Here is a 13,928-nt window from a genome sequence, read left to right as displayed (position 1 = left end):
AGGTATCCTGGCTCTGGGTCACTGAGAGCCATAACTGGGGCATCCTGGTGCCTGCAGGGTGCTGGCCCACTTGGGGTTCTAGGACCCCATTTCTCCAGCACACACCCTCCCCCTTCACATGGTAGAATCTGTCTTCCTGGAACACATCTACCTTTGTGTCAATGTAATCATATTTCAGGTTCATTAGGTACCCTCGTTTAAACGCGGGGCTTCTCAACCTGGGCGCCCCTGACATTTGGGGCTGGGAAATGTTGGTTGTGGGGAAGCCTGTCCCGTGTGCTGGAGGATGTTCAACAGCGTGCCTGGTCTCTACCCGCTAGATGCCTCCCCACTCCCAGCTATGACAACCAAAATATGCCTCTGCACATTGCCAGATGTCTCCAGGGGGACAAACTCACCCCAGATTGAGAACTGCTCCTTTAAAGGAATCTTTGTACCTATGTGAATGCATTTACAAGCTGTACAGTTATTTTTTTTAATGCCAAGAGTTGTCCCTCTAATTTAGTTTTCCAGTGGTGCCGTGTTTTGTTCTATTGTGTCTGTCTGTTTCAAGGGAGGTACATCAGAGCCTTAAATCTGGGTTCTAGGAGAAGAGGGAAGTTCAAGGAAGGGTCCCAGTGAATGATTAGAAACAATGGGAGGGACTTCCCTGACAGTCCGGTGGTTAAGACTCCGCCCTTCCACTGCAGGGGGCAGGCATTCGACCCCTGGTCAGGGACCTAAGATCCCCCATGCTGCGAGGCCAAAAGAAAAAAACAAAACAGAAGGAATAGGAGATGCTGCTTCCTTCCTCTTGTAAAGAGAAAATTTGCAGTCCATTTTAGGGCATGTAGGAATCTGTTGTAGGATAGCATCTGGTGCTCGTGGGGTACTCCCTGTCCAGTGACTACAAGCCTCTGGGAGGGGAGAGGTGGGGGTGGGGTGGGGCTGGAAGGCAGAGGCCCCCCAAGAGGGTCTACCTCTACTGTGCTCCCTCAAGGGTCCCAGTGCCCACGTTTCCAGGACTGGGCCGAGGGGACCCTCCATGTGGCTCTTATTTGCTCTTCAACTGATCGCATGGTGTTGGTTTTCAGGAGATCCGGACACTGGCCTTGATGGTGAGTCCTCCCTCCTGATTTCCCCGGGCACTGGGCTGAGGGCTGGTGGAGGGCAGCCTGGAAGACAGGACTGGAGGTCTCGCCTCCAGAAGGTTAGGGTTGACCCTGCAGAGCAGGGTCATGACTGTCGTCCAGAGTAGCTCTTCACCGACCCAGTGGTGCACTCCCGTCACAGGACAAATACTGGTTCTCATTGCAGCTGCGTCAAGGAAGTGGTGGTATAGAGGAGGGTGTTTTTAAGTTCTCCTTTTACCCAATCTTTTGCTAATAAATAAAGTGCATAATCCTAAAAACATCAGTAGCGACCCTCTACCTTTCCCTCTTTCCTAGAAATCAATTTCATTCTCTGCATCTGGAAAACCAGTGAATTCCAAGCCTGGATTTTGCACGTGTGCCTACCAGTGACAGGCTTTCAGTAAATATTTGTAGCTAAAATGATTACCACCAGGTTTAACTTCCAAGGCAGAGAAGAGAGGGGAGATCACAACGTTCTCAAACTCACTCACATTTTATGTCATTTAATATTTTTAGTGGCCATGTGCCACAGAACACACTTAGGGACGATGCAAAGCCAGAATTAAGCACCAGTCGTACAGCGCCCCAATCCCAGAAACTGGTATTAACCACATGATTCTGGCATCAGTGAGCTTCATTTGGAAACATTAAAATAGATTATTTGAAATAGCTCTTTGAAGCAAAAGTTTCTGAAACTTTTTTTTTTCATTTTAATAATCAACCTTGAATTAACCATTTACATACAATAAAATGCACCCATTTTAGGTGTAGAATTTGCTGAGTTTTGACAAATGTATATAGCCACGTACCCACCACCCCAATCACTTCAGAAAGTTCCTTCACGCATCTCAGGAGTCAGTCCCACACTTATGCCCAACCCTGAGCCACCACTAATCTGCTTTCTCTCACCAGAGCTTAGATTTCTTTAGTTCTAGAGTCTCCTATGAATGGAGTCACACAGTATGTAGGTGTCTGCATCTAGCTTCTTTTGCTCTGCATAATGTGTCAGGGTTTCTTCCTTCTATGGCATGGCCTGTGCAGTGCTCGGTTCTTTTTTCACTGCTGCGTAGTATCCATTGTATGAATGTGCCAGACGTTCAGCTGTTGATGGACATTTGGGTTGCTTCCTGGAGACATTTTTAAGTCACTGTCGGGGAAGGTCAGATTTATCTTCTTGGAGCCCAAGGAGCCCCCAGGGTGTAGACGGACAGGGAGGGAGAGGCTGATAAGCGTGGCCCTAGGGTCCCCGCCCCCCACTTTAATCCAGACACGCTCAGTGCTTATCTGCCTTACACTGCGGGGTCTCCATATTTCCTCTGCAAACAAAAGTTTTCCTGCCCCTGATGAAATATTTGGAAATGAGCAGTCTCTATAAACCAGCCTCCACATATACTTCTCTGGAGACAGGCCACCCCTCCTCAGTTGGAAACTTCTCCCACGTGTCTTTCTTTTCTTTCCTAGGGGCCCCCTGGTCTTCCTGGGCAGATTGGCCCACCTGGAGCTCCAGGGATCCCAGGCCAGAAGGTAACACTGTCTTGACAAGGCGGGTGCAGACCCTGCAGAAGCCCTGCATGTGTCTCTGGGCACGGGACCCCACGGCTGCCCCTCATCTGTGTCCTTCTCATGTTCCCAGAGCCACCACCTCACTCCAGCCTTCAATTCTCCCCAAAGCTCCAAGGCACCGCCTGCCCACCGACATCACCGCCCCTTCACTCCCCCCATCCTCAGCTCTGCCTTTCTTCCGTCGCTGTCTGTCTTGGGCTCCTGTAATTCACAGACCCCTCTGATGTGGTGGGGCTGGATCTAGACGAGCGCCCGCCCCAGCCAGAGCCACAGCAGGGACCCAACCCTGCTTGAGCCCCTCCCCAATCTCACCCCTCCCTCGATTCCTGCCTTTGCTCCCTTTTATCCTCTGCCCCCCACCCCTGTGATTTTTCCCAGAAGGCCAACACATTTGCCCCTCTGTCCTCTGCTTATGAGGTCCTCTGCCCTGAAGTCCCTTCCGGTTTTCCCTACCTTTCAAAGTCTTCATATTCCAAGCCCAACTTGAAGGCCACTTCCTCCCTGAAGCCTTCCCTGATCTATCAGGAGGAATTCACTGCTCTTTCCTCTCAGCTTGCCTCGGTGATGCAGCTGGTTGTTTACCTGGCCTCAAATCAGAGGCCACACCTCCTTTATCTCCCTCCCTGACTTAAGGAAGGGACTCAGGTTGATGTGAAGTGAAGGGAGCGCCCCGTGTGGGGGCCAGGACTGGAAGGCTGAGTTTGGGGGGGAGGGAGAACAAGGAGGCAAGCACCCCTCCTGTGGAGCGCCTGGTGCAAGGTTGTGGCTAAAACATGGACTGTGGAGCCGGGATGCCCGGACTGGGATCCAGTCTTCACTAACCCCAGGCCGTGGGCTCACAACTCTGCACTGGGGTCCTCACCTCCAAAACAGAGTCAGTGAAAGTACATACCTTCTGTGTGAGCGCTGAGGACACCTGACATAAGAAGTGCTGTATAAATAACAGTTACTGTTCTTCTCTGGTCTGAGAGTGACCTTTAGTTGTTCTGGCTACAGGGGGAGATTGGACTGCCCGGCCCTCCTGGACACGATGGGGAAAAGGTAAGGACACTCCCAGACAAACCTCTGAAGATAATCTTTGCCCTGGGGGTGAGGATACAGAAGGCTCTGGAAGGGAGCCTTGTGGGGAAGGGAGAGGGGAGGGGAGGCCCACCTCTGGAAGCCCAGCCGAGCCCCACTGCTGGCCCCAGGGGGAGCCAGGCCAACCCACGCTGGGATGGGCTGCAGCCCCTCAGATTCCCACCGGGAGCTGGACAGGCTCTCTGGCTGGTCCAATCAAGCGCCAAAGAGCCGAGTCCTTTGTACCCTCCCCCTCCCCCCGCCATTCTTCCTTGTTCTTGCCCCTCGTTTCTCCATCAGTGCATCTAATAGTGTTGTTGATCTTTTCTCGAGGGACCTCGAGGCAAACCAGGAGATGTGGGCCCTCCTGGTCCCCAAGGCCCCCCAGGAAAGGCTGGGCCTGCAGGACTGAAGGGAGAAGATGGCCTTCCGGGGAACCCAGGAAAGAAGGGGGAGAAAGGGGAGATGGGGCAGCCAGGCCCACCGGTGAGTGCCGGGGCCCACCCAGCATGATGTGGCTGTGCGCTGGGACAGCTGCAGCTGGAAACCGGAGCCGGGAGCTGGGGACAGGGCGCTCACCCGTTTTCCCTTCAAGCTTTACTTTATAAAGGCCAGTTTCCTGCCTCAAGAGACCTGGGTCTTGTTCTGTCATCTCGGGAAAGTCACTGAGCCTGGCAGAGCCTCGGTTTTCTCATCTCTAAAATGGGGATGATTGGAAATTCCCTGGTGGCCTAGTGGTTAGGATTCCAGACTTCCACTGCCGTGGCCCAGGTTCAATCCCTGGTCAGGGAGCTGAGATCCCACAAGCCGTGTGGTCAAGGGCGGGGGAAACAAAAAAGAGATTTCTTAGCTACAACACCAAATGCATAATTCATTAGGAAAAAAATTGATAAATTTGACTTAACAAAAAAGAATAAAATGGGGATGATAATGCTTTCCCTGGATACCTCACTGAGTTGTTGGGAGTGTAAAACTGCCTCTTGGGACAGCAAACCTATACCCAGGAGAGTATAGGGACAGCCCTAGACCCAGGAGAGGTACAAACAAGGGACCTTAGCCCAGGCCAGCTAGGCCTCTGGCTTGACTTGGGAGCCTTCTCTGGGCTTCATGGTTTCCAGGCAGCACCCTAGACACCTGCCCTTGGAGGAAGGTGGCCCCACGTGCATGCCACGGCAGGTCCCATACCTCAGTGTGATGACCTTGCCCTTGACTAACAGAGACCTTTCTCGATCTGTAGGGTCTAGACGGCCCAACTGGGGAGAAAGGAGAACCAGGTGACCAAGGGAGACATGGAGCGACCGGATTGCCTGGCCCAATCGGGCTCCCAGGATTCACGGTAAGGTGAGGGGGCCGAGCATCAGGGGGGTCAGCAGGCCTCTGCCGATGAGGGCAAGCAAGTGGGATGCCCTCCCTGAGGTCACCTGCCTGGTGGGTACCTGGTGCTGTGATGAAGCTGCACTGACCGCCAGCCTGCCTGTCCAGCCTGGGGATGGGAGGGTCCTCTGGATGAGCAGCTACTCCCTGAGGGGCAGTTGGGTGTCAGCAGGGGTTCCAGCGCCCTCCGCTCACAGCCTGGTGGCCTCCATCTCCAGGGGCCAGCATAGTTCCAAGGTGCTAGAATCTTGGACTCGGAATTCTCCTCTTAGAAGTGGAAAGAACCTCAGAGGTCAACCAGTCCCACCTCTGACCCAGTGCAGGATACCTCGAAGGCCACTGACTGTGGCTGCCCCACTCAGCTGGGACAGGCAGGCAGCTGGTAGCCTCCTGACATGTCCCCTCCAAGCTGGAGGGAAAATGCTTCTGATGTGGTGTGCGGTACCCTCATCAACCGCCCCCCACCCCCATGGCCCTGGCTCCGCTTCTAGAGCCGTATTCACTTTCTGTAGCTGCGTAACACGTCACCACAAATTCAGTGGCTTAAAACAACACACTCGTATTATGGCACCACTTCCATGGGTCAGGGGTCCAGGCCCGTCGCAGCTGGGGCCTCTGTCCAGTCAGGGTGTCATCCAGCTGCAGCCCCATCTAGAGCTGGGGTCCTCTTCCAAGCTCGCTGCTACTGGCATAATTTTCAGTTCCTTCTTTAGTAGCAATGAGTCCCTCAGCTCCTAGAGGCCACCTACAGTTCCCGGCCACTCAGCCTTCCCCATAGTAGGCAGATCATATTATAGCAGCCTGCTTCTTCAAGACCAAGGCCAGCAGGCGTCTCTCAGTGCATCCTAGCAAGACGGGGGGTGGGGGGTGGGGTGTGTGTGTGTGTGTGTGTGTGTGTGTGTGTGTGTGTGTGTGTGTGTGTGTGTGTGTGTGTGTGTGTGTGTGTAACGTACTTGTAACACAGTCTTAACCTATCATTTGTATATCATGTATAATTTGTAACATAAGCTTGTAACGTAATCACAAGAGCGACATCCCATCATCTTTGCCAACAGGCCCTATTCTGCTGGTTAGAAACAAGTCCCAGGTCCATCCTAGGGCCTCTGCCCTGCAGGATCCATACAGAATATCAGCCTCTCTGAGGTTCTTGCTAGAACCTCAGATTCAGGAAGTCAGTGATCACAAGTCCCCTGCCCTGGCCTTCGTCCTTCAGGCCAGCTACCTCTGCAGCCTCCCAGGTGGTCCTTGCTGATATCTAGGCCTAGTCTAGTACTGGTCAGGTTTGTCACAGATTTGAGGGTGTCTTTCCCAGGATCCCCTGAGTGCTGGCACCCACGCCATGTTGTTTTGTGCCCACAGGGAGAGAAAGGAGAACCCGGGGAGAAGGGTGACCCAGGAGTGGAGGTAGGTTGTGCCTGCTCTGCGGCTTGTGTCACAGGGATTATTTGACAGGGACCTTGTCACACCACAGTCTCTCCAGTGTGCACATCACTTCCGTGCTCTAGAAAGAAACTCACAACTGCCTGGCACAGGAAGAGTGCAGGAAGCTGAACATTTCCTGAGCACCTCAGGGGTCAGCAAGGACCCACAGGTCTTGTCCGCGGTCTTCCCATTCATCAAGTCCCTCAGCGGTATTCACACAGCACCTGCCATGTTCCATTCCAGTGCTAGAGCCTGGAGACAGGAAAACAAGAGCATCCCTGTGCAGCAAACAGTCCCCAGTTGTGGGCACTAGAATGGCAGCAGCTCAGGGAGTCGGGTGAGCACCCCAGAAGATGGGTCATTGGAGCAGGGTCTTGAAGACTCTGTAGGAGTTTGCCTAGAAGCTCCAGAGGTAGGGTTTCCAGAGAGAGGCATTATTCTTTTGAGAAGTGTGGTGGTTAAGGGAACAGTGGAGTGAGAGGTAGTCAGGATGGAAGCCAGCTTCTCATAACAGGGGAGGGAATCAGGCTTAGGGTAAAAGCCAGGAGAGCAACAGAGGTCGAGGATACGTGAGGGAGAGGCTATTTGGTGGAAGGGCCTGGGCCACCCAGACACTACCACAGAGAGAGACCACCAAACCCTCGGTCACCCTTCAGTGTCACCAAACCCCATCTGCATTTAGTAACACAGACCTGATTATATAACATGTATGTTATTTATTTGGATAGGCTCCTAAAGAAATGCTCTGAAACTCAGGAAAAGCATAATATGCAAAAATGTTCCTTCCAGATGTATTTAAACTAAAAATTGGGAACAGGCTGCATTTCTAACAAGAAGGAAATGATTAAATAACTTACCACAAAATACTAATGGTAATAATAGTCCCCGTGCTGGAGAGCTTTCCTCACGCCAAGCCCTGCTCCAAGCCCTGGCTAGGTAGGAACTCATTTTTATTCCAGTCAATGAATAACACATCAACATTGAAACGAGGCTTGTGGGGAACATACAAAACACGGAAAAGTGGGTTTTATGTTAAGTGAAAAAGAGAAGAGAACCAAATTTTATATATATATGATATCATCGTAAGTATAGACATACATTCAAATACATTTTATGCATCAAAAGAGTAGTAGAAGGAAATAAAGCAAAATATTAGCATTACTCAGAGATCTTCTTTCAGTTCTCTTTAATTTACTAATATGTTAATAAATTTATATTCCTTTAAATTTTTTTATTTTTAAATTATCATATAGTAAAATGATAATATGGTAAAATTGACTTTTTGACAGTTCTATGAATTTTAATACATGCATAGATTTATATAACCTCTACCCCAATCAAGATATATGAATTACTTGCTTATAATAAGAAAAAAAGCAGTAAACTTTTTTTTTTAAGAAGGTAGAGTTTCCAAAGATTGCGTTCCCTGCAAGGAGACAATAGTATTTATGGAGTTAAAAAGTCCACCTGTCCAAGCGACAGCAGGGATTCCCTGTCTGCCCAGTGCAGAGGCTCCCTTTATAGTCACCTGGCAGAGGGTCCCCATGCTGGCCACACTCCAGGGGATTCTGTCCCTGGGAAGGTGAGGTGCCCAAGGAGAGTTCAGAAGCTGAAATGGGGGGACCGGCTCAGAAAAGAGCAGGCGGGTCTCCTTCCTGCCTCTTGGGTGGCTGACTGTGGAGAAATGGATGTCCATCTTCACCAGAGACAGAATCTACCCTGCACAGCATCCTCTGTAGAGAGGAAGACCGCCCTGGGTTCCTTCGTGTTCTCTGTCCAGTCCGAATCTCTTTGACTTTAACCTGCCCTCAAGAGAAACGGAGACCCACAGTCCCCATCCTGTCTGTTACAAACCTGGGGAGCTTGAGGAATATTCTTCGGAAGCATCTCAGTCTCCCCCCATTCCAGACAACCAGTCTCTCTTCCTTTAAGCTAAAGGTCTCAAACCCAAATGCCAACCGGGACCAGGCATGCAACAAATGAATGCAAGAAGTCTGGGTTAAAAATAATAGGGAGGGCTTACCGGGTGGCGCAGTGATTGAGAGTCCGCCTGCCGATGCAGGGGATACGGGTTCATGCCCTGGTCCGGGAAGATCCCACATGCCGCGGAGCTGCTGGGCCCGTGAGCCACGGCCGCTGAGCCTGCGCGTCCAGAGCCTGTGCTCTGCAACGGGAGAGGCCACAACAGTGAGAGGCCCGCGTACGGGAAAAAAAATAAAAAATATTAAAAAAAAAATAATAATAATAATAGGGAGTGGTGAGGACTGAGGTAAACCAAGGAACTCAAGCCCCAGCCGGAAGGGAAAGCTCTCATTGAGCTCCAGGCAACTGTGTGCCATGCACAAACAAGAGCCTGAGGCGGCCAGATTTTCTGGTTTTTCAAAAACATCCAGAAGAATAGGCATTTTGAGCATATTTCATGGCCATGTTTGTTTGTTCTTTCGAAACACTGCGCAGGCTAATGAGGTGCTATGAGTTTCTGACCTGTTCTCGGCCTTTGTTTGGGAGACTGTGTGCTGGTAGTTCTGTCCTTCGGCCTTGCAGTCCCTAGCCGGACACCAGGCTATGGCAGAAGGCAGGAGCCCTTAGAGTATAACAGGGGGTGGGCTAACTGTCTCCCTTTGGCTTCTAGGTTCCTGGGCCACCAGGGCCAGAGGGACCTCCCGGACCTCCGGTAAGTTTGGAGGGCTTGTCTATGTTTCAGTCCACTGTGATTAGGCCCCTAACATCCCCTCCCCATGGCAGTCACTGGGCTTAACCTCAACCTTAGGTCACTATCACCTCCTTCCACGGTGGGATTTTCACATCCACAAGCCCCTCCCTGCTTCTCTTCCCTCCCACCTTAAACAGGCATCGTCTCTGTGACACCAAGGAGCCTGGGCAGCGCCCGGTTTCCCAGAAACAGTTGACTGGCATGGCAGCCCCGAGGTCTGGTCCCTCCTTGCAGGAGTAGGAGTCATTCTGTCACTCGGTTCTGCCCTTTGCCATCAGACATCTGCTCCTCTCCCTCTTTTATTCCTGCTAACCAGCCAGCAAGAAGGCCAGGATTAAAATAGAAAGTGACCCATTTAAAACCAGCCCCACTGGATTGGCCTTTCCATGGTTACAGATGATAAGGCACCTGTGACCCCTATGCATTGGGCCTCGAGGGTCTGCAAGCATCCTAAACCAACAGATGCTGGTCCTTGCCTCTGCCGGGTTCAGAGTCCCCGTGGTGATGGGCCACCCACTGTCATTGGTACGAGTAGTAGTGGTAGTAGTAGTAGTAATAATGACAGCGGCCAAGGTATATTGAAACTTACTATGTGCCAGATGCTACTCTAAGCACTTTGCACATATTATTTAATTTTTGCTGTGTTCCCTCTGAATTTTGCCTTCATGAGACTCTGAATCTTCTCTCATGAGTCAGCTGTGAGGGCCACAGAGAGATTCTCAGTCCCTGGCTGGGGAAGCATGGCTCAGACCCCACCCCAGGAAGTCCTAAGGTGGACCCCCCCCTTAGCATTCCCTTCTACCTCTCCTGGGAAGGGGCCCCAGGCCAGGCTCTGTACTTTTTTGTAGAGGGCCCTTGCTTTTTTGTGGTCCAACCTGTGGACAAGGAAGTCGACTTAACCAGAGATGCTTTGTTTTGATTCCAAATGCAGGGGCTCCAAGGCATTCCTGGACCAAAGGTAAGAAGAGATCACGTGACAGGTGCTGGGTGAAGGGGGTGGGGGAAGGCGCTGTGTCAGTGAAGGCAGAAAAGAGAGAAAATGCTTCAGAGACAGGGGACCCAGCTGACCCCTTCCCTAAACGAAATCATGTGACGCTTCAGCCAGTGGGGTACCATTGGGACAGAATAAAGTCCTATGGTCCTGTTAACATCCATCATTGACACTGGGCAGGCTTTGGATTCAGAATTTTCCCATCCATCAATCAACCCTACAGAGTGACAGGTTAGATTCTTAGCCAGTGATGAAATCCTTTTTCCATGTAACCTGCCCCAGACCCTTCACTCACCCTGAAGTATAGGTGGCAGACAGAGGGTGGCATAGCAAGGGACCCCTTCCCAGGACCAAGCCCACTGGACTCTGGCCTGGGACTCTCCCAGCTCCCACCCCCAGCGTTTCAAATGGATAAGAAGGGCTGGAGGCTGCTGGCATGACAACAGCCCTTGTCTCCTACACTGGCGCTCTCCAGGGGACTGCTAGGCACTTTCCTCTCCTGGTTAGTGTGGGAGCCTCAGAGCTCCAGCGGTGGCATTTCAGGCATTCGCCATCCAGTATCTGCAGGGTCCCAGTTTTTCTGCTATGCAAATGGTCATCTATGCCAAAGCCTGACCTGGAACTGACCTATGGGTTTGTCTCTACTCCTGCCATCCCCTTTCCCTTTGGGGACCTCAAAGTTACCACAGAGATACTCTGTAGTAACTGACTGTAACTGAGGCAGAGCCAGGCTAAGAATTCAGCAATTCTTGGAGTCCCCGGCCTGCCACCCCTGGGTCAGCCACCTCTACCTCCTCCCTCCTCTATCTACCATCCCTCCCCACCACCCATCCCCATCTGCAGGACCCCAGAATGCAAGAATGAGTCGTCTGGGCCATGCCCTTCTGTGATCTCGCCCATCTCCCTTTCCTTCAGGGGGAAGCAGGGCTAGATGGAGCAAAAGGAGAGAAGGGCATCCAGGGAGAAAAAGGAGACCGAGGTCCTCTGGGATTACCCGTAAGTATCGTGGACCCGGCAAACTGGTGTGAGGGGCCTGGCCGGGCGGTCCTGAGGAGGTGCTGGGCAGGGCCCTGGGAGAAGGCCACTGGAAAACTCGAGGTTCTAAAGTTCTGAGCATTCCAGAGCTCCGTGGGGTTCTGCTTTCCCACCTGGACAAGACCGTAGGCTCTAACTCTCTTACCGAGGGCCTCCTCTGGGCTGGCCCTGGCCTAGGTTCTGGAGGAATGTGAATCTGAATACGACAAAGCCCCCCACCCCAAGGAGGACCCAGCTGGGAGCCAGAAGGGGCCCGAGAACAGCCTTAGGCCCTACTTGTGCTTGTCTGAGGCAATAAAAATCTGCCCTTATTGGGGCCAAGCTTAGAGGACTTGGGAGCACTGGGACAGTAGAGTATTCATGTCTCTCCTACTTTCCCAGGCAGACCCCAAGAGAGCCCCTGCTCTCTGCGCTTAAGCACTGGCCACAGCAGAAAAGCTTGCAAAAAGTCAGATCCTCCGGTCCCAGCAGGCTAAGGCCACTCACATCTTGGTTCCCTGAGATCTCTGATCTCAGCTTAAGGCCCCAGGTCAGGGCAGGGGCTGCTCAGAAGGCGTCTGCATCTCCCGATGTCTGGCCTGGACTGGGTGAATTCCTTTGCCCCAAGCTCCAGTGACTGATGGTCTCATCACTGCCTCACCTGTCTCCAGGTGAGCGCATCCCACCACCCATCCCGGAGCCCTGGGCTCCATCCTCCCTCACACCCCAGTGAGGCTGGCACTCTTTTCTTGTTTGTTTTTCAAGATCTGGAAGGGACTTTAGGATTCCCTATAATCATTTTATTGGTGGGTCCAGAGAAAGAATTGAGTCACTTGAGGTCACATATGAAGTCGATGGCCTGGCTACACCAGAGGCTGCTCCTTCACTGAGGCCACAGCCTTGCAAAGGCCTCTTTCCAGCCACTGAGGCTTCCTCTGTGCTGGGCACAAGGCCAGTTCCCACCCCCAGGAAGCTGTAAAAAGCAGAGGAATGATGGGAAGCCCAGATGCCCCAGCTTGGCAGGGTTTGAAGGTCTGGTTAATGTAATCCCAGCAACCAAAGAGAAAGAACAAAAGGTATGATTACACCTCATTAGTGCATCAAATGTGGGAATATTTAAGGAGCTGATTCGCTTGACAGACTACAGTAGACTGATGACTTTAGCAGACACTTTCCCATGTCTTAAGCTGTGTCCAAAATGACTAAGTACTCTTTACTGTTAAAGCGCCTTCCTGCCCACCCCCACTCAACCACAAACCTCTCCTTGTTCACCTTCATGGCTCCAATAACCCTAGTGAACATTGGGGAATTCAGTCAGGGGTTGAAATGAAGACCATACAGGTAATATAAACAAAGAAAGCGCCAGACGAAAGAAAAAGTACCCAGTCTATCTTTGATTTGTCAACTTTTGATAGAGACACGGGTACAGAGAAGTGCTTTGGCTAGCTTAAGAAAACAACAGAGCAAGCAGTGTTCATAAAGGGCAACTAATGTGGACGTCAGACGGACAATAAGGAGTGGTGGGGACTGTGGTAACAGCCCTACTCAGTTCAGCGAACTGTTGCTTTGGGGGAATGAGGGTCCAGTATTTCTGCGTATTCTAATTTTCCTAAGGAAGCTACACATCTGGCATTTGATGGGATATCTCCTCATTTTCTAATATTAAACCAAAATTATCTGCAATACTGCAACCCATAGAAAATATGTCAGTGGCCCACGTATGGCCCCCAAAACTCCAGTTCATGCCCTGTGCGCCAGGCCTCTCAAGATAACTCAGTATTAACGCTGCATAGACAAAGTATATGGATGTTTAGCTAAAGTTCTGTTTTTAGGCTTCCCCTCAGTGTTTTACTTCATAGAGCAGCAGCCTGTGTTTCCAGGTACATCCTACTGCGTTCCTCTTATTTGCCCTACAGAAGTGGTTCTCAGTGCTGGCTGCACGTTGGAATCCCCTGGAGCTTTCCAAGTATGCTATATTCTGTTTGAATTGGGCTGGGGTAGGGCCCAGGCATCTGTATTATTTAACATCACCCCAGGAGATTCTGACATTGTAGCTGGGTCTGAGAACCACAACTCTCTAGGCCATAAGCAAGATTGGTCCCAGAATTATGTGGTCCTAAGACTGAGAAGCGAGGCCCTGTAGGGTCCTGCTACCCAACACCCTTGCCCCAGGAGGAAGCAGCTCCCTGCCCTCCCTTACCTGGGGGTATTCCCCCACCTTTAAAATCCTGAGGCCTAGGCTCGTTTCTGAGGCTCAGTTGGAAGCAGATTTCAAGAACTCAGTCCTTGTTGGCCTAGAATGTCCCAGTTGCTCTCTCCCTGCTTTGTCTTATTGATATCATCAGATAATTGTACCCCTGTTCTCCTAGGTGGGTTGTAGGGGCAGCATCATAGCCCAGCATTGGAACAAGAACTCTAATTCCCACTGTATATATCACTGGATGCTGCACAGTGAGTGGGTCTTAATAGCATCCCACCTGCCAGACAGTTCATTCCAAGGGATACATGGCCTTAGACCTCTGTCCCAGTCAGCTGCCCCTAAAGGCTTTTTCTATAAAAGAGGCCTTGTCTGGGATAAGATGAACGGACTGAATTTGTGTTAAGCTTTGCAAACTGTAAAATGCCAGAGAAATGTCAGGCATCATTAGTATTGTCATTCAAGGCCCCAACTCCTCCCACC

At 51.4% G+C, this 13,928-nt stretch overlaps 1 protein-coding gene and 1 long non-coding RNA gene across 11 annotated transcripts in view; one reads left to right on the top strand and one right to left on the bottom strand.

Annotated features, from left to right (window-relative positions):
• Nucleotides 1-13,928, bottom strand: part of LOC132593671 (uncharacterized) — a 94,209-nt gene that overhangs the window by 1,314 nt on the left and 78,967 nt on the right. The window contains exons 3-4 of the long non-coding RNA XR_009559422.1: nt 8,554-8,694; nt 7,388-7,521 (exon numbers count right to left, since the gene is read on the bottom strand). This is a non-coding gene — a long non-coding RNA (uncharacterized lncRNA). The remainder of the gene's footprint in view (nt 1-7,387; nt 7,522-8,553; nt 8,695-13,928) is intronic.
• The window catches only part of COL13A1 (collagen type XIII alpha 1 chain), a 143,740-nt gene that overhangs the window by 113,620 nt on the left and 16,192 nt on the right, over nt 1-13,928 (top strand). For 9 of the 10 annotated variants that reach the window (XR_009559420.1, XR_009559419.1, XR_009559421.1 and 6 more), the window contains 9 exons: nt 1,074-1,097; nt 2,574-2,636; nt 3,672-3,716; nt 4,068-4,220; nt 4,972-5,070; nt 6,468-6,512; nt 9,163-9,204; nt 10,175-10,201; nt 11,150-11,230. Coding sequence is in view for 6 of the 10 variants with exons in the window: in XM_060286746.1 (XP_060142729.1) it covers nt 1,074-1,097; nt 2,574-2,636; nt 3,672-3,716; nt 4,068-4,220; nt 4,972-5,070; nt 6,468-6,512; nt 9,163-9,204; nt 10,175-10,201; nt 11,150-11,230 (579 nt within the window). In the remaining 4 variants the exon portion in view is untranslated. Of the gene's footprint in view, nt 1-1,073; nt 1,098-2,573; nt 2,637-3,671; nt 3,717-4,067; nt 4,221-4,971; nt 5,071-6,467; nt 6,513-9,162; nt 9,205-10,174; nt 10,202-11,077; nt 11,231-13,928 lie in introns of those variants that run through there. The other variant, XM_060286748.1, reaches the window with a different exon arrangement.

Source organism: Globicephala melas, chromosome 16 (assembly GCF_963455315.2).
Source record: "Globicephala melas chromosome 16, mGloMel1.2, whole genome shotgun sequence".
Classification (NCBI taxonomy): Eukaryota; Metazoa; Chordata; class Mammalia; order Artiodactyla; family Delphinidae; genus Globicephala; species Globicephala melas.
This window is presented reverse-complemented; position numbering and strand designations above follow the sequence as displayed.